Here is a 26602-nt window from a genome sequence, read left to right as displayed (position 1 = left end):
GCGCGTTTTGTTGTCGACCTGCGAGCAAGTTTTAGTATGAATAAAGTTATTCGACGACCGCGATTGGTCGGCGAGGCGTTTCTCGTCGTCACTGAAGAGAAATATGGGGAGGACCACGTTCAGCCGTCTGGTCAGGTGCACCCTTCATATATGCGGTATATGGCCGTATGTACCGTCGACTGTGCTGTTCAGATTATACTGGATCATAGCGTTGAGCACGGCTCAAGTCTTTCAATATCGATATGTAGTGATGAACTTTCATGTGGACGACTTCGCCGAGTATATGGATGGTGTTAGCTGCACAATGTCGTCTTCTTTACTCTACATTAAGCTCGTTATCCTTTGGTTTTATCAACGGTAATGCAAACTTATTATATTAAGGCGGAATAATATGCACATCATGTCTCATTATTAGCACTTGTCAAAACTATCGATCAGAAAAGTATCGAATAATAATTGATTGGTTCTCGATTTTCTTCAATCAGTTTGATTATGAGAACTGAGATTACACGCATGACTGCATATTGTGAGTTGCCTGTTATTTATGATACTTTAATAAAATGTTAGCGTCATATTCAGAATTAATCTGATTTATGATATACGGGTGTGAAAAGAAACATTAATGTGAATGGTGCACTTGATTTTCCGTAGAATATTTTACGATCTAGTGCAAATGATGTCTGTGGATTGGAAAGATTGCATTTCGAGCCGCTGTAGCTCGCGCGTAATGATAGACGGGGCAAATCTTGCACGTCGTGCCTCGAGGTGGATTGTCGGCATGTATGTTGGCTCCGTAACTTTTTACAGTCTTGGTGTACTGGCTGGTAACGCAAACAGTCCCGAGACATTAGAACCGTACGCGCGAGATCTCATTCTGAAGATGGAGCTGCCATTCAATATTAGCACAGATTTTATCTACACGACAGTTCAATCCGTTCAATATTATTATCTGCTTTTTATTGCCTGTGGTCATGGGACTATCAATTCACTTCTTGTCACTCTGGTAAGCTTAAATTGCGTGTTATGCTTTCTCAAAATTAAAATGAGACGAATTCCATTTTCTTTATTTTTTTAAATTTTATCTCATATTTGATAAGATTGTCTATAATTTAAATTGAATATATATTACGTATATGCATTAGTAATATTTTATATGTTATGTAAATTAATTGCTAAATTATTTTTTATATTTTTTTTCGATATCTTAAAAAATGACAGATATAATTTTTATTTTACTAAGAGAGAAAGATCATGAAGCTATAAACCTTAGATAATTCACGTCTGTGGTCAAATCGACATTCTACGAGAATCGTTGACAAAAATCTCCAAACGTTCAGCGGATTCGATGGACGAAATTACGTTGCGATCGTTGATTATTAAGCACCAGCGTATTGTTATATTTGCGGAAAATATTGAGAATCTTTTCACGTACATTGCATTTATAATGCTTTTATCAGACACGACCATCATATGCTGTTTAGGATTTATTATCGTTACCGTAAGTAACAAGTCCAAAGTGACGTTTGGTTACTTATAAATATAAATATTGCGTACCGGATTATAGGACTGTTGATAATTATTAACTGTAAAAATGTCTGTGAAAGTATCGTGTTTGTGTATAATTAACTCATACTATAAATTACTGTTCGCGTACATGGAAATTTCAGTCGCTCAGCACACCTAATGCCGCAGAAATTTTGGTAAAGTCATTGTTATTCTATTTCTCGATGAACGCCGAGTTATTCATGTTCTGTTTTTGCGGTGAACATCTGAGCGCCAAGGTTAGCGCCAAGAAAAAATGGCAACTTTATTAATTCGCAAATATCTCGATTTTGTATTTTCTTTTTTTCAGAGTAAAATGATTGGAAGTGCGGCTTACGATTCTCTCTGGTACGATTTTACAATCGAAGAAAGTCGAACTATATTGTTCCTCATTGTCAGATCGCAGAAAAGATTGATGATTACAAGCGGAAAAATCCTCGATCTTTCTTTGGAGAGATTTACTAGCGTAAGGTTTTACTTACATATGTTTGCCTTGTAAACTCAAATATTTTAAACAAGCTTTATCATGATAATTATTACTTAGAGGTTTTAATTAATGTTAAAGCAAAATTTTTTTATTTTTTTTACAGTAACAATATACAGATTGAAACCTTATCTTTTAATTATTAACGAAATTCACTATTAATTATCGAAATAACTTGAGTTGCAAAAATTAACATGGCAATGTTTACATCACATCAAATTACAAACAGCTTTATATAAACTCCGTTGGTTATTATTTGTTATTTAATTTAAATAACAAATAATAACCAACGGAGTTTATATAAAGCTGTTTGTAATTTGATGTGAACGCCTTCGGCTCGTGCGTAAACTCTGCACCCGGGAATTTTCATCTTACCTCACTTGTTACACAAATAACTATTTCACAACACCTCCACGGAAGTTCGACTTTCCATGCCTGTAGAGAGGGGCGAAAGTGGTCAATTTCACGTCAGGGCTTACTTTCCGCCCGGCATATAGCGCGGGCGGAAAGTATCGATTTTCTTCCCTAGGGAGGAAAATAAGCCCTGGAGTAAAACTGCCTACTCTCGCCTCTCTATAGGCATGAAAGTCGAACTTTCCGTAAAGGTATTGTGAAAACTGAAAAATATCGTGTGCACCTCCGGTCGAAATCTTTTTCAGACTTATTATGTGATTTGCCGCTTTCGCCTTCGGCTCGGGCGGCAGACTTCACACTCGTCTGAAAAACGCTACTTTCTCCCTTTAGTGCACAATATACTATTTCATTATTGTATTATTTATAATTGCTAAATATTCCATACTTATATGATATGGATTATAGATCATAAATAATAATATTTCAGGTAGTAAAGGCATCGTTGTCGTATATATCTGTACTTTTGGCGATGTACTGAAGACGAATGATGCATTGATAATAATTGTAGCAATGACATGTGTGGTATTATGCCACTTTCCACGCACGTGTGATATAAATAACTATTTCAAGTTTGGTACTACTAATAATTAGCGACTTGCATGCCTCTCGTGTTAGATTGCATGGCGACTTGCCCAGATAGATACCTAAGTTGTTTGTACCACTATTTACTGGATTTTTTGTTTGTAAAAGCCTTAATAAAGAAGGTTATTTCACACTTCAACATGAAACAATAGTGAGTAGAAAATATGGGAAATATTACTACTTCTTCATTTCCCACGAGTTGCGAGTTTAAACTATTTTACTATTTGCATCGCCTCTCGCACAAAAAAAGGGATATTATAGTCGTTAATGCGAAACAAAAAATTGCGACGAAAAACTTTCTTGTTCTGGACGCATATACTTTATGATATTATTGAGATAAAACAAAATGTAGAGATAACCTGGGAACGCACGATTGCGAGAGATAAGAATACGGAGCAAGTCGGAGCAGGGGCACAGGTGGTAAGAGAGGGGTGGTTTGGCCTATTCTGGCCCGCCTCGTGCCAACTTCGCGTCAGCATTCCTATCGCGGAACGTTCGAGAAGCGCGAAAACTAATGGTCCTCAACACTTCCGCCGTTTGAGCGCTTCGTTAACCCTATACTTAATGCGAGAGTCTTAAAACGATCCTTCGAAAAAGTTCTGTGAAAATGTCCGCTCGCTGAAGAGCGGTCGGTATGTAGTTCACATGGAAAAGTTCAGAGTTATGAACTCTTTCTCAAATATAATGATGTCGGATGTCAATGTGCTTAGTTCGTTGATGAAACTCGGGATTCTTTGCTAAGCGGATCGTGCTCTGATTATTGACAAAAAGAGTGGTGGCACCTCGACATTGACATCCGAGATCACTTAACAATCTTCAAAGCCATACGGCTTCTTTCGCAGCGGCTGCGACTGCGACATATTCCGCTTCCGTCGTACTGAGCGTGACGAGCTTCTGCCGTTGGGATGTCCACGACACTGGCCCGCCGGCCAGAATGAAAACGTATCCCGTTGTTGACCTTCTGGTCTCAAGATCACTGGCGTAATCTGACGTTGCCATCTCCCACTTATGCTACACCTCTCATGTCTCCTTACAGTGCCAGACTAGAGTCAAGCTCAACAGGGTCTTCTTTCCCCGCTAATTTTTCCAAGCCCGTTCCCTTGGCAGTAGTTTCGCTAGATAGTAGATAGGGACAGTGGGAATCTCGTTAATCGGAGTATCCTTCTAGCTGAAGCTCGCTCCCGCCGTTTCCGTACATAATACCTAGATTAGGCGTTCCTAGCAGATACCTGAAAATTCTTTTAACAGCCTGCCAGTGACTATTGTTATGCCGATTTGAATGACGACTGACAGCGTTCACCGCAAACGCAATGTCAGGGCGCAAGACCGTGGCTAAAAACATTAACAACCCAACCGCTTCGCGAAAAGGTACCTCGACGCAAGGAAAATAATTCCTTTCGGCCGGAATTAACGGAGCATGCAGATCGGCGGATACACTTGTGGTTTTAGCCTTGGTCATTAAAAATTTATTTATCAATCGCGTAACATAAGCTTCTTGGTGGATAAAAATGGTGCGATCTTGCCTGTTTCGCTCGATCTGCAACCCGACGAAGACGCTCCCGTCTCCAAGCATGATATCGAAAGCCTCGCGCAAGGCACAAATTATTGCGTCGAGCACTTCCCGGGATTTTGTAGCCAACAGTCCGTCGTCGACGTACAGTGCCAAGTAGACTGCAACCCCTTTGATATAGCTGTAAAACACGCACGGGTCGGCGATGCTCTCCACCAGGTTGAACCGCTTTAGGAAGTCCGAAAACTTCTTGTTCCAGCACCTAGAAGCTTGTTTTAAACCATATAGTGATTTGTTAAGTATACAAACCCGATTTCCGGCGTCGTTAACGACTAGACCCTCCGGTATCTCCATGTATATCTCCTCGGTGAGATCTCTGTAGAGAAATGCCGTCCTCACATCAAATTGGACAAGCTCGAGGTCCATTGCAGCGACTACGGCCAGCAAAATACGCAGCGAGTTGTATCGCATGACAGGCGGAAAGATTTCGATGTAGTCCAGCCCCTCCTTCTGTTTGAATCCTTTATAGCGCACAGGCGCACTTTGAAACGTCGGATGCCTCCGGTTGTCGTCCGCTGAACCTTGAACACCCATTTTGCATCAATGAGTTGTCGGTCTTGACTTCGAGGCACTACAGTCCACGTGCTGTTATCCTGGTGGGCTTGCAGCTCATCCTCGATTGCTTTCGTCCATATTGGTGCATCTGAGCCTGTCACCGCCTCTCGAATAATCTCGATATGTCGCAGGCGCGTTGACTTCGGCGACGTTGACCTTCAACTTGTCCGGTCGTCGGATGTTCTGCCTGTCTGAGATAACCTGGCAACGCACGATTGCGAGAGATAGGGTAGCACAGAGTCACACCGTTTTGTACGAAAGTCGTTTTATTCTGGTAACGATATACACGCGCACGCCGGCAACTCGTGTCCACGACTAAATATACGGAGCAAGTCGGAGCAGGGGCACAGGTAGTAAGAAAGGGATGGTTTGGCCTATCCCGGCCCGCCTCGTGCCAACTTAGCGTCAGCATTCCTATCGCGAAACGTTCGAGAAGCGCACAAACTAATCATCCTCAACACAAAATCCATTCAAATTCTTCTTTTCTAGGTCCTTCAGTTGGTTCATCTACGGTGCAAAAGCAATACTGTAAAACGAATTTTTGCAGTTTCGCTTTCTCTTGACATTTCCGGCCTGCATCTTCAAGTCTTGATTTACTTAGCATGGCTGTTGTGCACAACTTCTCATTTGACATTCGCATGTGTTTTTTTTATTATTGTATTGATTAATCGTGTATGATCGATTGCTTGCGAGGCGCTTTCGCGTCCCAATCTTCAGCGATACTCCTCCAATATTCGCGATACTTCTCGATCAAAGAAAGAGCACTGATGTTCAATGATTTATAAAAATTATAAATCATTGATAGAAAAGCTTCTTTCTCGCTGCTATGAAAATAACTGCTACGAGTACAGTATGTTTCTCTATAAAATTTGTACTTCGTATCTTTAGCATTTTATCAACGTGTCGTGCACCGTTTTGCATAGATTGTACTCACGACATTAATCGTCGTTCAAATTTGTTATGCTTATTGGGTAGTGCACTACTATATCGAGAGACTGAGAGAAATGGATTTGATGGACAATTTAAACTGCTCTTTGGCTTACAGCATGTTGCTCTTTATCAGTTCTCTAATTGTTTCGTTGTGGCATGATATTCGCGTATGACGGCAGAAATTGCTTCTATCATATTGCAAATCGTGAAAGCTTCGGCATCATGCGTGTCTGTGTTACACACAATGAATTGATGGCTTACCGCATGCTACTTATATCTTCGCGTGTAGAAAGATATAGTACTTTCACCACCATCAGTCGTTTACACGATTAACAATTTTTCTATTCAAAGAGGCGGAGTTTCGCATCAAGTGTACGAGTGTAGACAAGCAGAGGTAACGAAGCATCGATTTACCAAGGTACCTTTTCGCGATGACTTTATTTAGCTTGTAGTGTATAAGGAAAGTGCTGTAAATACATTGCTGATGTTTTAGATCAATGTATTTTACCGAGACAACAAAATATTGATCAAAATAAACGTGTTTAATTAAGAGAGATTAATTTAATCAGCGTTTTTATTTTAAAATCGAAAATTCATTTTGAAGATTTTTAAAATAACTAAACAACATTATATGAAATAAAACTTATTATGTTAAAAGTGTAGTGTAAAAATAATAAATACAAATAGTGTAATATAGTATTGTGAAGTACTCACCTCGGTTATACAAGGAACAATTTCTCGCTCTGACTGCATTTTTCTTCGCTTATACCGTCGTTCTGTAACTCTGTATGCCTGCACCGTCGTTGTCGAACTGCCCGAGCTTTCTTGCAAGCACAGTTGGCGGGCGCCAACTGTGATCTTTACACTCGTGTTTCCATCGTGACGAACTCCTACGATACGTCTTAGTCTTCTTTCCTCATGATCCCTCAGCACGGAGGGAATCCCCAGTTACGCTTACTTCCCCTCCCCAGCAGCGGAATATTTCAACCTCACGGCAGCAGTTCGTGGAAGCTTCGCTCCACCTTTCCTTTATCTGTTGCATTTTTAAAGAGGGCATACAATTGTATTGTAGTCGAAAGTTGGAAAAAAAGGGGACCCTTGCTATAAGTATATCGTCTATGCATTCATTATTTATAAAATTACAGTTGCAGTTATTTTTTTTCTTTTTTTTTGTGCAATGCAGCAGTAATATTTAACAAGTTGTGATTGGTCAATGGTCGATGACCATGGCATGGTCGCGTGTTTTGCTGTCGACCTGCGAGCAAGTTTTAGTATGAATAAAGTTATTCGACGACCGCGATTGGTCGGCGAGGCGTTTCTCGTCGCCGCTGAAGAGAAATATGAGGAGGACCACGTTCAGCCGTCTGGTCAGGTTCGGCCTTTATGTTTGCGGTATATGGCCGTATTTACCGTCGACTGTGATGTTCAGATTATACTGGATCATAGCGTTGAGCACGGCTCAAGTCTTTCAATATCGATACGTGGTGATGAACTTTCATGTGGACGACTTCTCCGAGTATATGGATGGTGTTAGCTGCGCAATGACGTCTTCTTTACTCTACATTAAGCTCGTTATCCTTTGGTTCTATCAACGGTAATGCAAATTATTATATTAAGGCGGAATAATGTGCACATCATGTTACTCGTCTCATTATTAGCACTTGTCAAAACTACCGAACCGATCAGAAAAGTATCGAATAATAATTGATCGATCCTCGATTTTATTCAATCAGTTTGATTATGAGAACTGAGAGTACACGCATGACTGTATATTGTGAGTTGCCTGTTATTTCTAATACTTTAATACTTTAATAAAATGTTAGCGTCATATTCAGAATTAATCTAATTTATGATAGACGAGTGTGAAAAGAAACATTAATGTGATTGGTGCACTTAATTTTCCGTAGAATATTTTACGATCTAGTGCAAATGATGTCTGCGGATTGGAAAGATTGCATTTCGAGCCGCTGTAGCTCACGCGTAATGATAGACGGAGCAAATCTTGCACGTCGTGCCTCGAAGTGGATCGTCGGCATGTATGTTGGCTCCGTAACTTTTTACAGTCTCGGTGTACTGGCTGGTAACGCAAACAGTCCCGAGACATTAGAACCGTACGCGCGAGATCTCATTCTGAAGATGGAGCTGCCATTCAACATTAGCACAAATTTTATTTACACGACAGTTCAATCCGTTCAATTTTATTATCTGCTTTTTATCGTCGCCTGCGGTATTACGACTATCAATTCACTTCTCGTCACTCTGGTAAGCTTAAATATTGCGTGTTATGCTTTCTCAAAGTTAAAATAAGACGAATTCCATTTTCTTTATTTTTTTCAATTTTATCTCATATCTGATAAGATTGTCTATAATTTAAATTGAATATATTACGTATATACATTTGTAATATTTTATATGTTATGTAAATTAATTGCTAAACTATTTTTTATATATTTTTTCGATATTTTAAAAAATGACTCAAGACATAATTTTTATTTTACTGAGAGAGAAAGATCATGAAGCTATAAACCTTAGATAATTCACGTCTGTGGTCAAATCGACATTCTACGAGAATCGTTGACAAAAATCTCCAAATGTTCAGCGGATTCGATGGACGAAATTACGTTGCGATCGTTGATTATTAAGCACCAGCGTATTATTATATTTGCGGAAAATGTTGAGACTCTTTTCACGTACATCGCATTTATGATGCTTTTATCAGACACGCTCATCATATGCTGTTTAGGATTTATTATTGTTACCGTAAGTAACAAGTCCAAAGTGACGTTTGGTTACTTATAAATATAAATATTGCGTACCGGATTAAAGGACTGCTAATAATTATTGACACTAAACATATCTGTGGAAGTATCGTGTATGTGTAACTCATACTAAATTACTGTTCGCGTACATGGAAATTTCAGTCGCTCAACTCACCTAATGCCGCACCAATTTTGGTAAAGTCATTGTTATACTACTTCTCGATGAACGCCGAGGCATTCATATACTGTTTTTGCGGTGAACATCTGAGCGCCAAGGTCAGCGCCAAGAGAAAAATGGCAGCTTTATTAATTCGCATATATCTCGATCTTGTATTTTTTCTTTTCAGAGTAAAATGATTGGAAGTGCGGCGTACGATTCTCTCTGGTACGATTTTTCAGCCAAAGAAAGTCGAACTATATTGTTCCTGATTGTCAGATCGCAGAAAAGATTGACGATCACAAGCGGAAAAATCCTCGATCTTTCTTTGGAGAGATTTACGAGCGTAAGATTTTACTTACATTTGTTTGCCTTGTAACGTGAAACTCGAATATTTTTAACAAGCTTTATCATGATAATTATTTCTTAAAAATTTTAATTAATGTTAAAACAAAAGTTTTTTATTTTTTTACAGTAACAATATACAGATAGAAACTAAATTCATTTTTACCTTTTAATTATTAACGAAATTCACTATTAATTATCGAAATAACTTGAGTTGCAAAAATTAACATGGCAATGTTTACATCACATCAAATTACAAATAGCTTTAAATAAACTCCGTTTGTTATTATTTGTTATTTAATTAAATTTTTTTCATATTATTGTATTATTTATAATTTCTGAATATTCCATCCTTATATGATATGGATTATAGATCACAAATAATAATATTTCAGGTAGTAAAGGCATCGTTGTCGTATATATCTGTACTTTTGGCGATGTACTGAAGATGAGTGATGTATTGATAATAGTTGTAACAATAACATGAAACAATAGTGAATAGAAAATAGGGTAAATATTACTACTTCTTCATCTCTCACAAGTTGCGAGTAGTTTGAACTATTTTATTATTTGCATCTCCTCTCGCACAAGAAAAGAGATATTATAGTCGTTAATGCGAAATAAAAAAAATACGGCAAAAAATTTTTTTGTTTTGGATATATTTCATGATACTATTGATAAAACAAAATCCACTCGAATCCTTTTTTCCTAGTGCTTTCAGTTTGTTCATCTACGGTGCAAAGGCATGCAGTACTGTAAAACAAACTTTCGCAGTTCGCTTTTTTTTGGCACTTCCGTTCCGCATCTTCAATCGCGGTTCATAAAACTGTATTTTTTCTTTTTTACTGTATAATCTTGAATTTATGCCTACTATTTTACCAGAACGACGTTTGAGCTTCATGATACAACACAAAATAAGTATTATAGTAGACATAAGACAATGTTTTACAAAATTCATGTGACAATGAAACAAAATAATCACTCAAAATTAATAAATTCTGTGCTTCTTCGCTGCAGGGCAATCTGGTACGTACTGCCGTCTCCGTCACGTTTCTTTCAATTTGCGACTACTTTTGTAAAACAAGCTATAATATATAAGCTCAGCGCGAAGTCCGTTCCGGAGAAACATATCCCCAGCGATATTTTCGCTCGTCTTCTTCCCTTTGTCGACGCGCCCCCAACAGCGAAACTTCACCTGCGCGTTGTGCGGGTCGTGAAAGCTGCACCCCCGAGGTTGTTGCATTTTAAAGAAAGCACGAGGTCATATTGTCCGTGGTCGGAAACTTGACTTCGCGGAAGGAGAAACGGTACCCCCCTCATTTTTTTTACGTACCACCTGCGATTATCGATGAGATCGTCGCACGTGGTCCAAAGTCTGTCAAAGTTTGCGATACATGACATAGGCCAGTCACAAATTAGACAAAAAAAAGGCTTTTGCTCGAAAGTGATGCGAACTTTTTTATTTCTTTTTAGGCGTGTTGGGGGTGTTTAGAAAAGCTTATTTTTGAGTTGTCGTATCATGAGACCCAGAGCTTTTTGAGGAGGGGGAGAGGAAACCAATTTTTGACGAATTGGAACGAGTCACCGCTCATTTTCTTCGTTTTTTTAAGCCCTACAACTTTCTCAGGAGCGAAAAAGTGCTATCTATTAATCGAAACGAGATAAATGCAAAAAACCGCGAAAATTTTATTTTTCGGGGAAACCAAAATTTTTGTTTTTTCACAATAACTCGGCGAATGTTGATAAAAAATGAATGACTAAACCCCTCATTCATTTTTTATCGACATTCGCCGAGTTATTGCGAAAAAACAAAAATTTTGGTTCCCCCAAAAAATAAAATTTTCGCGGTTTTTTGCATTTATCTCGTTTCGATTAATAGATAGCACTTTTTCGCTCCTGAGAAAGTTGTAGGGCTTGAAAAAACGAAGAAAATGAGCGGTGACTCGTTTCGATTTGTCAAAAATTAGTTCCCCCTCAAAAAGCTCTAGGTCTCATGATACGACAACTCAAACATAAGCTTTTCTAAACACCCCCAAGACGCCTAAAAAGGAATAAAAAAGTTCGCATCACTTTCATAGCAAAATGTCTAATTTGACTGGCCTAACAAAAGGTTGTTCGATTGGTGGACGGGGCCATCACACGGGGCTAAGTTTTTCTTGTATACCCTGGATGTTTCAGCGTGCAAAATTGTTTGGTAGCATACGTACACCTTGAGCAATCTGCAGTCTATTTTCTTTCGGAAAACATGGAGATGAGTACATGCTCAGTCGCGTGGTGAAGGTGGTCTTCGCGTCTGCGGAATCTGGCCGTACTTACCATCAACCGTTTTATTTCAGTCGTCAGTTCAGTCAAATCAATCAAATTCAGTATTTTATGGATAAATCAACGGTAAGACATATACATAATATTTTGTATTATGACTTATAGCTTATAAAATAAAATATTATATTTTTATGAGTGATTAGAAATATTACAGGATTACATATGCAGTGATAACATATGTGGATATAGACTTTATTTTATACTATTAAATGCTTCATTTTGTGCGTAACAAACATGTGACTTGGCACACAAGTAATCGCTAGTACTATTTTATTATTTTTATATTTAATTTGTTATTAGAGTTCAATTTGTTATAATGATTATTTACTTAAAAGAAATAAATAATAATATTATATGCACTATTGACATATGTAAATTCCTTTTAGAACGTTTTTCGACATATTGGAAATGACGGCCAGAGACTGAAAAAACCGCGTTTTGACTGACTGCAGTCTACACGATCAACAGCGCTAAACTCTCCCATCGCTTTTCAAACTGGATTATCGGTCTTCAACTGACTGCCATAGTTCTGTATAGCTGCGGCGTGCTTGCTGTAAACACTGGTGATGTTCAAAGGATGAACGTGTCCGCGCGGGATCACATCTTGAAGATAAAGCTGCCATTCCAGGTTGACACGTCTCCCATTTATGTGCTTGTTACGATCCTCGAGTTTCTTCATCTGGCGATGTGTGGAATTTCCATGGTAAATTCGCTCATTGACACTCTGGTAAGTTTGCGATGCCACTTGACGACGCAGAATTACACGATCAGCGGCTTTATCATTTAAGACGTGAATTCTAGTACATCGGTGGTCAAATCGATATCCTTCGCCTGGCTATTGGACGCTATCTCCAAAAATTTGATGCACACTGTGGACGAGATAACGATAAGACAGTTGATATCAAAGCACCAACAAATTATCATGTTTTCAGAGAACATCGAGAATCTTTATATACATACATCGCGTTGACGCTATTCGTGTCGGATACTCTCATTATATGCTGTCTAGGATTCATAATTGTCACTGTGAGTAATGTCGGCAGAAAGCGTTACTTTATGGGTTTTAAATTTTATCAGTAACCGTTGATAATTTGAAATAATTGTGAATATCGGAATATTTCAATTCTTTACGTACATATATAGTTTTCGATAACACACATAGAAAACGACAGATTGCCTCTAACTTACCACGTTCGGTGTTATTACAGTCAATCGGTACACCTGACGGACTGGCAATTTTAGTGAGATCCGCATTATATTTTACATTGTGATGAACCTCGAAGCATTTATACACTGTTTCGCTGGTGAATACTTGAATGCCAAGGTTAGCGCCGACAATCCTGCGGCACTGATGATTTCGCTTATACACGAAAATCCAAAATCCATCTTTTCCTTGTAGAGTAAAATGATCGGAGATACGGCTTATAATTCTCTCTGGTACAATGTCACCACTGAAAAGAGCCGAATTGTATTATTTATTGTTCTAAGATCGCAAAACCGATTAACCATCACAATCGGAAAAATTATGGATCTCTCTTTAGAACGGTTTACTAGCGTAAGATTTTTGTGACATATATTTTCGAGATTTTTAACAAATACTACACGTAAAAATAATATCTGAAAATTCTCTTAATTAATATTAGAACAGATATGTTTTTTTACAGAATAATTAAAGATACATTCGAAAGAAAAATCATAAATTCGTCTTGTTTAACTGATTATTAATATTTAATATCATTTATAATACGACATTATCGACCAATATTGTAGGTTGTGAAGGCATCAGCATCATATATTTCTGTCCTATTAGCGATGAACTGAATATTAAGCTAAATCTCTAAACATCATGATAATATAATGATAATATCGTGATAGCGTATGGCAGTAGCATGAGGTAATAGTATATAATTATTAAATAAATTATAAAAGTATCTCAGTAATAACAATATCAAAAATATTATTATTGTTATTTTATATGTTTACATAATAGAATTTATATTTAATAATTTAATTAATTACTTTTGCTTTCATGTGTAAAATAAAACATTGAAAGTATATTAACATAAATGCTCTTCTTGCATAATCAGATATTGGATTAGAAATTTTCTTAATGTTTATACAATATTATGATGCCTAAGAAACAGTCCTTCTCGAAAGATTAACAAGCTCTTTGCATTTTGTGATGTTTTTTGGAGCTCATATTATGCTTATCGTTTGTGTGAGAAACATTTTTGGTACTAGAATATAAAATTATTATAGCGATAAAAATATAGCGTCGCTGAGTTCACTATACGTTTCTCTGCCTTTTGCTTCTAGCTTATTTTTTGACGATTATTACGCGTATCTGTATCTGACGAGCAACAAAGTTTCATACATAATCGTGCGATTTACATATTTCAGGGGAATAAGTTGCGATCGCGTGCACACTTGCTGCACTTACGTAGTGAGCGAGAAAGAATATCTTTTGATATTATAAGAGAACAAAATCTCGGATCAAGAACCTTTCGACTTTTCCATCTTCCCTCTTCCTTAAAATATTTTCCCCTACGCACGCAAATACAAAACTTTTCTTACGGTCGTCGAACACGGTTCAATGCCCTATGTATATTCACATGTTGATATCTGATGTTGTTTGAATTTTTAAAGATAATAATGTACTGAGCACCACGCCACCCGTTTTGTCCGAGAATTCGAGAGGGAGAGGTCGGTCACCCGGAAACTTTCTTTTTCTTTTTTTTATCGACAATTGCACACGCACTCTATGAACGTTGCGATCAAAATATTTAATAAGCCGTCGTTCGTGGGAGGGTGAGCCCCACTCTTGCTTCCTTTCGAGCATTCAGTTTGTACGGAGACACCGCATTGTGCACATCATACGGTCGATCAAGTGTTTTCTGTTTTTAAAATTTTCTTATCGGTATCAACGCATGTTGACGGTGCAAAATAATAACATAATTATAGGTACTAACAGGAATATGAAAGTACAGAATACAGTTAGCAAAGTGATAGAAATTTGTCTACGAATTTTTGGCATCTGGCCGAATATATCGTGCGTTTTATTACGTCGAATGTTCTGGATCTTCACACTCGTAATCGAGCAAGCTCTTCAATATCGATATATCGTAAAGCACTTTTATTTGATCGAGTTTTCCGAGATGATGAGAATTATAGGTTCAACAATGGCGTATACGATATTTTTAATTAAACTTATAATTTTTTGGTATAAGCAGCGGTGAGATACACAACGGCACGTAGTGATACTATCAGTGAAAAATTTGTTTTAAATATCATTTAATTTTTTTATATTTATATATATTTTTTATATTAATTATAATATTTAACCACATTAAGTTTGTTACATACATTTACATATAACATCTTGATTTAACAATTACGTTATAGTCGATACATCAAACCATTTGGCAATTGCTTTGGTCGATAAATTAAATTATTTGGCAAATGAAAACGTGAATAATGTAACAAAGCTAAACCAGGACGAATTGCTGTAATAAATTAAATATCAAACACAAAGAGAAAATGATCGGACTCGCAAGAGTTATAAGTCAATGTACAACATAAAATTTTTCACCGATGGTTCGTAATGCTTCATTGCGCTCGTTATCACGACTATGACCAATGATAACCGTTCGTAGAACGTTCAACAAGATATTAATGATGATGACGATTGATTGGGAAAAGTGTTCCAGGACGAATTTCAGCATGTTCACGACAACGACCAATGTCAAACTGTCGCAGCGCTTCACTAACATGACAGTGATTCTTTATTCGACATCTATAATTTTTTATTCGACATTTATAATTCTTTTTAGCTACAATGTCTTCGAAAAAGCCGCGGATGATGGCATTACCTTCAACGTTTCCACACAATTATTAATTCTAGACATGGATTTGCCATTTGACGTTAATCGAAGATTCGTATATGAATCCGTCATGATTGTGCAATTTTTTTATTTGCTGTTGTCTGCTAACGCAGTGGGTTTATTAAATGCTTTCCTCATAACAGTGGTGAGTCCTGTTGCACCTGCAAAAAAATAACGTTATGATTATTATTATATTATTCGATTATTTATATTATTTATAGAAATTAATTTTTTTATTAATTATATCATAATATCAATTGATTAACGAAATGTACAAGTACTTATTGTCTATATATATTATAAAATATAATTGACTAGCAGTTGTACAGCTTTTCAAGTTTTAAAAGATTTTGTGCAGAATAAATTTAATCTAGGCATTTAAATTTTTATTTGCTACTATACATCAATTGAGGGAAGTATATATTTTAGATATTGCATATAAGTGGACAAATCGATATTCTTCGCAAAAGTTTGATAGAAATTTTTCCAAAGGAAAAGAAGCTCATCCCGAGTCATTTTATGATAAACAAAATAATAAAAAAACACCAGAAAATTATCACTTTTTCACAGCATATCGAAGATCTATATTCGTATATCGCGATGGTGCTGTTCGTATCAGATACTTTGGTTATCTGTTGTTTAGGTTTTACAATTGTCGCGGTAAGATATTTTGATTAATTCTGCGGTTAAGAGAAATATATACTACAGAACCCGCTTTGATAAATCTGCAGAATAAAAGATATTTATTCGCGTACTTTTGATTATTCATCATTTTATGACTTTTCCCTTGCTCTTAGAATGTTTCTTAAAATTGTAGTCGATTGGTCGACCCGATGCTTTCAACAGTATAATCAAGAATACCTTATTTTACTTCATTATGAATTCGGAAGCGTTCGTATTTTGTTTCGCTGGAGAATATTTAAGCACTAAGGTTAGCCATTGGGACTAATGTTATACATATACATAAACAATAAGTAAGCAGAATGTTACATAATTGTTTCGAAAAGATACAAGATCCATCATTCAATAGAGTAAAAGCATTGGAGATGCTGCATACGATTCCTTCTGGTATGAATTAGATTCCAAAGATAGTCGAAATATATTGCTCTTAATTTTGAGATCGCAAAATCAATTAACCATTACAATTGGAAAGATAATGAATTTATCTCTAGAGCAATTTAGCAATGTAAGTTTTATCTTAGGTTTGTTTTGCACGCAAAACTTTTTATTGATTTTATATTATTTTATTTTATATTAAAATTGTTTTGCCATAATTATCCAGAATTAATAAAAAATGGAAAATATGTTATTTCTTCTTAAAATATAGAATATTACTACCAATTAATTTTTGGTAATGTACTATATATTTTTTTATTTAATATTTGTATTTTTATATATTTATTTTACATAATAATAAATTATATTTGCTGCAATATTCACCTTACTAAATTATTAAGTCAAGTTATTTTGTTATATTATTAAAATGAGTCAGATAACAAATACTTTTTACATTGAATTTAAGTATTTATAAATTCTGCATTAATATTTTTCTAATAATCAAATGATACTGTTACAGATTATAAAGACTTCGGCTTCTTACATATCGATTCTACTTGCGATGTATTAAAGCAAAACTGCATTCTATTTACATCGACATTTTAATAAGAATTAATAACTGGTTTAGTTGCAATAAAATTTGCATATAATTTGCTATATTACTTATCATTGTTTTTTATGTCGGCGATGAACTGAATATTAAGATCAATCTTTATAATATTATGATTGTATAATATTATTCTGATAAGGTTTAGCAGAGTAGCATAAAAATAGTAATAAAAGTAATAAAAGTAATAAAAGTAATAAAAGTATCACAGTGTGTAATAACAATATTAAAAATATTATTATTATTAATATTTTATGTGTTTACATAATATTGATATTTGTTTGTAACAATTCCATCAATTTATTTTGCTTCAATTTGTAACATAAAATATCTACAAAAATATTACAAAACAAATGGCCTTCTCGCATAATCGGATATTTCTTTAGATTTTCGTAATGTACAAACAATATTATGATGCCTAAGAAACAGTCCTATTTAAAAGATTAAGGAAAGCTCTTTGTATTTTGTGCAGATGTTGTCTCAAAGCTTATTTTATGCTTGTCGTTTGTTAGGAACGCCTTTGGTACTGAAATATAATACTTCACTCAGCACTTCGTTTCCTCGTCTCTTGCTTCTGGCTTTCTATGTGACGATTATTGCCTACTGTATCTAACGTGCACCGAACTTTCACTCAAAATTCGCGATTTATATATTTCGAGAAAATAAGTTGCTCGATAAGTTGTGAACGCGTGCACAATTCGCCGCACTCACTGTAATGCGCGAGAAAAAATATCTTTCGATATTAAGGAAACAAAATCTTGGTAAGAGAAACTTTCGCCTCTTCCATTTTCCCTCTTTCTCGAAAAATTCTCCCCTACGCACGCAAATACAAAACTTTTACGGTCATTGAACACGGTTCAATGCCTTGTGTATATTCACGCATTATTGCTGTTGCTTGAATTTTTAAAGACAATAATGCAGTGCGCGCTACACCATCGTTTTGCCCAAGAATTCGAGAGGGAGAGGTCGGTCACCCGGAAACTTTTTTTCTCTTCATCGACAATAGTACACGCAATCTATACACGTCGCGATCAAAATATTTAATAAACTGTGGCTCCTGGAGGGGTAAGCCCCACTCTCTTGTTCTCTTTCAGTATGTGCAAAGATACCACATAGTGCACATCGTACGATGGATCAGGTTTCTTCGTAACGTTTCCAAATTTTTTATCGGAATCAACGCATGTTAACGGTGCAAAATAATAGGATAATAACAATAGTAACACAAGTATGAAAGTAGACAATACAGTTAGCAAAGCGATAGAAATTTGTCTACGAATTTTTGGCATCTGGCCGAATACATCGTGCGCTTTATTACGTAGACTCTTCTGGATTGCCACGCTCGTAATCGAGCAAGTCTTTCAATATCGATATATTGTAATGCATTTTTATTTGATCGAGTTTTCCGACAGGATGAAAATTTTAGGTTCAGCCATGGCATATTCGATACTTTTAACTAGACTTCTCATTTTTTGGTATAAGCAACGGTGAGATATAACGGCACGTTGTGATACGCACTGTCAATGAAAAATTAGTTTTATGTATTATTTAACTTAATTATATTTAACAATATTATTCAACAACATTCAACATGTTAGTTACATATATTTAGTATTTCGTCTTGATTTATTACTTTAGTCATTAAGATACACATTTCGCAACTGCTTTGGTTGATAAAATAATTTATTTGGCAATTAAGAATGTAAACATAATAATAATAATGTGAATTAAATACGAATTGCTGAAATAAATAAATTATTGTACGCAAAGAAGATTTAAGCAGAATTGCATTGCTAAAGTGATTGCACAACAATTAATTTTTCATCGATGGTTCGTATAAGGCCTTGTTGCGGCCGTTATTAAAATTATGATCAATGAAAACCTTTCCTAGAACGTTCAACAAAATATTAACAATGATGGCGATCGACTGGGAAAAATGTACCAACTCAAAATTTAGTATGTTAACAACGAAGTGCAATGCCAAACTGTCGCAGCGCTTCACTAACATAACGGTGATTCTCTATTTGACAAATGTAACTCTTTTTAGCAGCAATATCTTCATAAAAAATATGGATGATGTCATAACTTCCAACGTTTCCACACGATCACTTATTATAGACATGGATTTGCCATTTGACGTTAATCGAAGATTCGTATATGAATCGGTCATAATTGTTCAATTTCTTCACATGCTGATATGTGCTAACGGAATGGGATTAATAAATGCTTTACTTATAAATTTGGTGAGTTCTGTTACCTGTTACGCAAAAAGATATTATTATTATTATTATGAGTATTATCAATTATTTATAAATATTATTTCTTTAATATTTTATTAATCATATTATTAACTGATTAACGGAATGTACATGTGCAAATTTCCTTTCTTATCAAAAATAGTTTATTAGCAATTGCGCTTTTCAGATTTTGAAAGATTCTTGTGCAGCGCGTAAATTTAATATGTCATAAGCCATATAATATTTTTTCTTGCGACCTTTATTAGTACAGCTGTTGAAAGAAACGTATATTTCAGGTATTGCATATAAGCGGTCAAATTGATATTCTTCGTAAAAGTGTGTTGCAACTTTTTCCGAAAGAAAATAAGTGCAGTACGAATCGTTCCATGGTAAAAAAAGTAATCAAAAAACACCAGAATATTATCACTTTTTCAGAACATATTGAAGATCTTTACTCGTATATCTCAATGGTGCTTCTCATATCGGATACTTTGCTTATCTGCTGCTTGGGTTTTACAATGGTCACGGTAAGCGATTTTGATTAATTCTACGGTTAAAAGGAATATACAGGGGATACCGGGGCGAAGTCGTCACTATCTTTTCGGTGCCGATTTTTAACAACAAAACAAATAATTTTAGTAAAATGTGGTGTACCGTTGTAAAGAGTGAACCCTTGAATACAAAATTTATAAGGGCATTTTTGGTCTACGTCGCTTTGTTCAACCGGTATAGAGTAAAAACGACAAAGGTGCAAAAATTGAAATGTCAAAATTGCCAGGGCGGAGTCGTCACTCCATTATCGGACTGAATTTTAAATAAAAATACATAATTCCGATCATGAAAAATAATAGGATATATTTTATTAATTATTTTTTAATAGAAAAATGAAAACATTTATTAATTAAAAACACGATGGCGGAAAATAATTACAAAAAAAGCGCACGTACTTGTGTGTCTTATGCTCACACGAAATGCACAGTTTCTCGTCAGCTCTGTTCAAATTGCATTGTTGCAATTGAGAAATACAATGACGCATTTGCAACAAAAAATAGAGTGAAACCACCGGGATAAAGTCGTCACAGTGACGAATCCGTTCCGGTGGCTTGGTGACCATTTCGACCCGGACACAGATTTTAAGTTCGATCGCTCATGAAATATTATAAATTAATAAAAATAAAAAATTTTCACTGGATTCGTGTTCAGCATGCATTACTCTTCAGAATCACTTATCTCGAGATTCGGAAAGATAATAATATTTAAAATTTTTAAAATTTTCGACGCGCAAAAAACTTTACTTTTGACCACTGAAAACACGTTTGCCTTAATGAAAATCACAACATGGCATATAATCTCACTAAACTCCGTTGGTTACATGGGCACCATAAGAAGTGAGTCCCGATTGCGCACATTACAAATCGGAAACGACAATATTTCCCGATTGGACACATTCCCGATCGGGAAATATTGTCGTGTCCGATTTGTTATGGGCGTAATCGGGACAATCTCCACCATAAGTAGCGTTTACTATATTAATAGTGAGTTTACACAACATACAGGTTTCGAGATAACTGTAGTGACGACTCCGCCCCGGTGACGACTTTGCCTTGGTCTCTCCTACTATATGAACCGCGCTGTTAATTCTTCAGAATAGAAGAGTATTAATTCGTGACTTTAATTATTCATCGTTTTATTACATTTTCTTGGCTCTTTCTTAAAATTCTAGTCGATTGGGCGACCCAATGCTTCAGAAGGTATAATCAGGAATTTCTTGTTTTACCTCGCTGTGAATATAGAGGTATTTATATTCTGTTTTGCTGGAGAATACTTGAGCGCTAAGGTTAGATATTGAGACAAATATTGTATATGATAAATATTACAAAATATGTAATTGTTTCTAAGAAATACAAGATCCATTATTTAATAGAGCAAGAGCATTGGAGATGCTGCATACGATTCTCTTTGGTACGAATCAGATTCCAGAGATAGTCGAAATATATTGCTCTTAATATTGAGGTCGCAAAATCAATTAACCATTACAATTGGAAAGATAATGAATTTATCTCTAGAACAATTTACCAATGTAAGTTTTATCTTAGGTTTTATTTGTACGCAAAACTTTTTACATATTTTATATTATTATATTTTATTTTATATATTAAAATTGTTTTGCCATAATTGTCCAAAATTAATAAAAAATGGAAAATATGTCATTTCTTTTTAAAATATAGAATATTACTACCAATTAATTTTGGTAATGTACTATATATTTTTTAATTCAATATTTGTATTTTTATATATTTATTTTACATAATAATAAATTATATTTGCTGCAATATTCACCTTACTAAATTATTAAGTCGAGTTAGATTGTTATATTATTAAAATAAGTCAGATAACAAATACTTTTTACATTAAATTTAAATATTTATAAATTCTGCATTAATATTCTTAAAGTAACCAAATAATACTTTTTACAGATTATAAAAACTTCGGCTTCTTACTTATCGATTCTACTTGCGATGTATTAAAGCGAAACTGTATCTATTTACATCGACATTTTAATGAGAATTAACAGCTAGTTTAGTTGCAACAAAATTTGCATATGATTTAAAGTAAAAACGTTGCTGCATTACCTTTCGTTGTTTTTTATGCCGGCGATGAACTAAATATTAAGATTAATCTCTATAATATTATGATTGTATAATATTATCCTGATAGGGTTTAGCAGTAGCATGAAGTAATAGTATAATAGTTATTAAATGAATAATAAAAGTATCACAATAATAATAATATCAAAAATATTATTACTATTAATATTTTATGTGTTTACATAATATTGATATCTGTTTGTAATAATTTCATCAATTTGTTTAGCTTCCATCTGTAAAATAAAATATCTACAAAAATATTATAAAATTGCCACAAATGCCCTTCTCGCATAATCGGATATTTCTTTAGATTTTCGTAATGTACAAACAATATTATGATGCCTAAGAAACAGTCCTATTTAAAAAATTAAGAAAAGCTCTTTGTATTTTGTGATGTTTTCTCACAGCTTATTTTATGCTCGTCGTTTGTTAGAAACGCCTTTGGTACTGGAATATAATACTTCACTCAGCACTTCGTTTCCCCGTCTCTTGCTTCTGGCTTTCTATTTGACGATTATTGTCTACAACCTGTATCTGACGTGCACCGAACTTTCACTCAAAATTGCGCGATTTATATATTTCGAGAGAATAAGTTGTTCGATAAGTTGTGAACAACGCGTGCACAATTCGCCGCACTCACTGTAATGCGCGAGAAAGAATATCTTTCGATATTAAGGAAACAAAATCTCGGTAAGAGAAACTTTCGCCTCTTCCATCTTCCCTCTTTCTCGAAAAATTCTCCCCTACGCACGCAAATACAAAACTTTTACGGTCATTGAACACGGTTCAATGCCCTGTGTATATTTACGCATTGTTGCTATTGCTTGAATTTTTAAAGAAAATAATACAGTGCGCTACACTATCATTTTGCCCAAGAATTCGAGAGGGAGAGGTCAGCCACCCGGAAACTTTTTCTCTTCATCGACAATAGTATACGCATACGCAATCTATGCACGTTGCGATCGAAATATTTAATAAGCTTCGGCTCCTGGGGAGGAGAAGGGGAGTAAACCCCACTTTGCTCTCTTTACCAAGCTTTCAGTCTGTACAGAGATCTCACATTGTGCATATCGTATAGTCGATTAGGTGCTGATCATAACATCGATTAAAGTTCTCTTATCAGAATCGATACACACGTTAACTTTGCAGAACAATAGGAAAATAATAATAAGTGAAATATGAAAGTGGAGAATACAGTTAGCAAAGCGATAGAAATTTGTCTACGAATTTTTGGCATATGGCCGACTACATCGTGCATTTTATTACGTCGACTGTTCTGGATTTTCACGCTCGTAATCGAGCAAGCTCTTCAATATCGATATATCGTAAAGCACTTTTATTTGATCGAGTTTTCCGAGATAATGATTATTTTTAGTATAACAATGGCATACACGATATTATTATTTAAACTTGTCATTTTTTGGTATAAGCAGCGGTGAGATACGCAACGGCACGTAGTGATACTATCAGTGAAAAATTTGTTTTAAATATCAATTAATTTATTTATATTTAATTATAATATTTAACCACATTAATTTTGTTACATACATTTTACATATGTATAACATCTTGATTTAACAATTACTTTAGTCGATACATCAAACTATTTGGCAATTGCTTTGGTCGATAAATTAAATTATTGGACAAATAAAAACGTGAACATTGTAACAAAGCTAAACTAGGACAAATTGCTGTAATAAATTAAATATCAAACACAAAGAGAAAATGATCGGACTCGCAAAAGTTATAAGTCAATGTACAACATAAAATTTTTCACCGATGGTTCGTAATGCTTCATTGCGCTCGTTATCACGACTATGACCAATGATAACCGTTCGTAGAACGTTCAACAAGATATTAATGATGATGACGATTGATTGGGAAAAGTGTTCCAGGACGAATTTCAGCATGTTTACGACAACGAGCAATGTCAAACTGTCGCAGCGCTTCGCTAACATGACGGTGATTCTTTATTCGACATCTATAATCCTTTATTCGACATTTATAATTCTTTTTAGCTACAATGTCTTCGTAAAAACCGCGGATGATGGCATCACCTTCAACGTTTCCACACAATTACTAATTCTAGACATGGATTTGCCATTTGACGTTAATCGAAGATTCGTATATGAATCCGTCATGATTGTGCAATTTTTTCATTTGCTGTTGTCTGCTAACGTAGTGGGTTTATTAAATGCTTTCCTCATAACTCTGGTGAGTTCTGTTGCACCTGCAAAAAAATATCGTCATGATTATTATTTTATTATTTATTATATATTATTCTATTATTTATATTATTTATAAAATCTATTTTTTTTTATAATTAAATCATAATATCAATTGATGGACGAAATGTACAGGTACTTATTGTCTATGTTATAAAATATAGTTGACTAGCAGTTGTACAGCTTTTCAGGTTTTAAAAGATTTTGTGCAGCATAAATTTAATCTAGGCATTTAAATTTTTATTTGCTACTATACATCAGTTGAGAGAAGGATATATTTTAGATATTGCATATAAGTGGACAAATCGATATTCTTCGCAAAAGTTTGATAGAAATTTTTCCAAAGAAAAAGAAGCTCAGCCCGAGTCATTTTATGATAAACAGAATAATAAAAAAACACCAGAAAATTATCACCTTTTCACAGCATATCGAAGATCTATATTCGTATATCTCAATGGTGCTTTTTGTATCGGATACTTTGCTTATCTGCTGCTTGGGTTTTACAATGGTCACGGTAAGATATTTTAATTAATTCTGCGGTTAAGAGAAAAATATATACTACAGAACCCGCTCTGATAAATCTACAGAATAAAAGATATTTATTCGCGTGACTTTGATTATTCATCATTTTATGACTTTTCCCTTGCTCTTAGAATGTTTCTTAAAATTATAGTCGATTGGTCGACCCGATGCTTTCAACAGTATAATCAAGACTGTCTTATTTTACTTTCTTATGAATTCGGAAGCGTTCATATTTTGTTTCGCTGGAGAATATTTGAGCACTAAGGTTAGACATTGGGACTAATGTTATACATACATATACATAAAAGCAGAACGTTACGTAATTATTTCTGAAAGATACAAGATCCATCATTCAATAGAGTAAAAGCATTGGAGATGCTGCATATAATTCCACCTGGTATGAATTAGATTCCAGAGATAGTCGAATTATATTGCTCTTAATAATGAGGTCGCAAAATCAATTAACCATTACAGTTGGAAAGATAATGAATTTATCTCTAGAGCAATTTAGCAATGTAAGTTTTATCTTAAGTTTGTTTTGTACGCAAAACTTTTTATTAATTTTATATTACTTTATTTTATATTAAAATTGTTTTGCCATAATTATCCAGAATTAATAACAAATGGAAAATTCTTCTTAAAATATAGAATATTACTACCAATTAATTTTTGTAATGTACTATAATTTTTTATTCAATATTTGTATTTTTATATATTTATTTTACATAATATTAAATTATATTTGCTGCAATACTCACCTTACTAAATTATTAAGTCGAGTTATTTTGTTATATTATTAAAATGAGTCAGATAACAAATACTTTTTACATTGAATTTAAATATTTATAAATTCTGCATTAATATTCTTATAATAAATCAAATGATTCTGTTACAGATTATAAAGACTTCGGCTTCTTACTTATCGATTCTACTTGCGATGTATTAAAGCGAAACTGCATTCTATTTACATCAACATTTTAATGAGAATTAACAGCTGGTTTAGTTGCAGTAAAATTTGCATATGATTTAAAGTAAAAACGTTGCTGTATTAGTTATCATAGTTTTTTATGTCGGCGATGAACTAAATATTAAGATCAATCTCTATAATATTATGATTGTATAATATTATCCTGATAGGATTTAGCGGAGTAGCATAAGGTAATAGTATATTAGTTATTAAATGAATAATAAAAGTATCACAGTAATAATAATATAAAAAATATTATTATTATTAATATTTTATGTGTTTACATAATATTGATATTTGTTTGTAATAATTTCATCAATTTGTTTAGCTTCCATCTGTAAAATAAAATATCTACAAAAATATTACAAAACAAATGCCTTTCTCGCATAATCGGATATTTCTTTAGATTTTCGTAATGTACAAACAATATGATGCCTAAGAAACAGTCCTATTTAAAAAATTAAGAAAAGCTCTTTGTATTTTGTGATGTCTTCTCAAAGCTTATTTTATGCTTGTTGTTTGTTAGGAACGCCTTTGGTACCGAAATATAATACTTCACTCAGCACTTTGTTTCCCCGTCTCTTGCTTCTGGCTTTCTATTTGACGATTATTGCCTACAACCAGTATCTGACGTGCACCAAGCTCTCACTCAAAATTGCGCGATTTATATATTTCGAGAGAATAAGTTGCTCGATAAGTTGTGAACGCGTGCACAATTCGCCGCACTCACTGTAATGCGCAAGAAAGAATATTTTTCGATATTAAGGAAACAAAATCTCGGTAAGAAAACTTTCGCCTCTTC

The 26602-nt window shown here is 34.5% G+C and overlaps 4 protein-coding genes and 1 pseudogene across 16 annotated transcripts; all 5 read left to right on the top strand.

The window, feature by feature from the left end:
- The first annotated feature begins 78 nt into the window (after positions 1 to 78).
- Positions 79 to 3013, top strand: LOC139819028 (odorant receptor 13a-like). Of its 2 annotated transcripts, XM_071788164.1 has the most exons (6): positions 79 to 357; positions 652 to 1003; positions 1271 to 1498; positions 1668 to 1781; positions 1853 to 2008; positions 2868 to 3013. In XM_071788164.1, the coding sequence occupies exons 1-6, from the start codon at positions 104 to 106 to the stop codon at positions 2916 to 2918; spliced, it is 1155 nt and encodes a 384-aa protein (XP_071644265.1). In that variant the 5' UTR covers positions 79 to 103; the 3' UTR covers positions 2919 to 3013. The 2 variants fall into 2 exon arrangements, with proteins under 2 accessions (XP_071644265.1, XP_071644271.1); XM_071788170.1 differs by lacking the exon at positions 1668 to 1781.
- A 4384-nt stretch (positions 3014 to 7397) lies between these two features.
- On the top strand, positions 7398 to 9999 carry LOC139819011 (odorant receptor 13a-like). The gene is made up of 6 exons (XM_071788136.1): positions 7398 to 7671; positions 7985 to 8339; positions 8610 to 8837; positions 8999 to 9112; positions 9184 to 9339; positions 9734 to 9999. Exons 1-6 carry the CDS (start codon positions 7418 to 7420, stop codon positions 9782 to 9784), a joined length of 1158 nt encoding a protein of 385 aa, XP_071644237.1. The 5' UTR covers positions 7398 to 7417; the 3' UTR covers positions 9785 to 9999.
- Positions 10000 to 11597: 1598 nt separating this feature from the next.
- LOC139814303 (odorant receptor 13a-like) lies at positions 11598 to 13557 on the top strand (annotated as a pseudogene).
- Positions 13558 to 13725: 168 nt separating this feature from the next.
- Positions 13726 to 21986, top strand: LOC139818211 (odorant receptor 13a-like). 10 transcript variants are annotated; one of them, XM_071786847.1, is made up of 8 exons: positions 16065 to 16201; positions 16339 to 16472; positions 17118 to 18688; positions 19252 to 19444; positions 19735 to 19965; positions 21162 to 21275; positions 21363 to 21518; positions 21916 to 21986. In XM_071786847.1, the coding sequence occupies exons 3-8, from the start codon at positions 18432 to 18434 to the stop codon at positions 21964 to 21966; spliced, it is 1002 nt and encodes a 333-aa protein (XP_071642948.1). In that variant the 5' UTR covers positions 16065 to 16201; positions 16339 to 16472; positions 17118 to 18431; the 3' UTR covers positions 21967 to 21986. The 10 variants fall into 10 exon arrangements, with proteins under 10 accessions (XP_071642939.1, XP_071642943.1, XP_071642926.1 ...); XM_071786844.1 differs by having other exon boundaries at positions 19249 to 19444; XM_071786833.1 differs by having other exon boundaries at positions 19093 to 19444.
- A 147-nt stretch (positions 21987 to 22133) lies between these two features.
- Positions 22134 to 26578, top strand: LOC139818281 (uncharacterized). 3 transcript variants are annotated; one of them, XR_011733416.1, is made up of 6 exons: positions 22134 to 23521; positions 23928 to 24300; positions 24595 to 24825; positions 24985 to 25098; positions 25242 to 25348; positions 25729 to 26578. XR_011733416.1 is itself a non-coding variant. In XM_071786904.1 (6 exons), the coding sequence occupies exons 1-6, from the start codon at positions 23265 to 23267 to the stop codon at positions 25777 to 25779; spliced, it is 1182 nt and encodes a 393-aa protein (XP_071643005.1). In that variant the 5' UTR covers positions 22134 to 23264; the 3' UTR covers positions 25780 to 26576. The 3 variants fall into 3 exon arrangements, 1 of the variants encoding a protein (XP_071643005.1); XR_011733415.1 differs by having other exon boundaries at positions 25170 to 25348; positions 25729 to 25770; XM_071786904.1 differs by having other exon boundaries at positions 25193 to 25348; positions 25729 to 26576.
- The last annotated feature ends 24 nt before the right edge of the window (positions 26579 to 26602 follow it).

Source organism: Temnothorax longispinosus, chromosome 1 (genome assembly GCF_030848805.1).
Source record: "Temnothorax longispinosus isolate EJ_2023e chromosome 1, Tlon_JGU_v1, whole genome shotgun sequence".
In the NCBI taxonomy this organism is placed as follows: Eukaryota; Metazoa; Arthropoda; class Insecta; order Hymenoptera; family Formicidae; genus Temnothorax; species Temnothorax longispinosus.
Note: the sequence above shows the minus strand (reverse complement) of the source record. Positions and strands in the feature narration are given on the sequence as shown.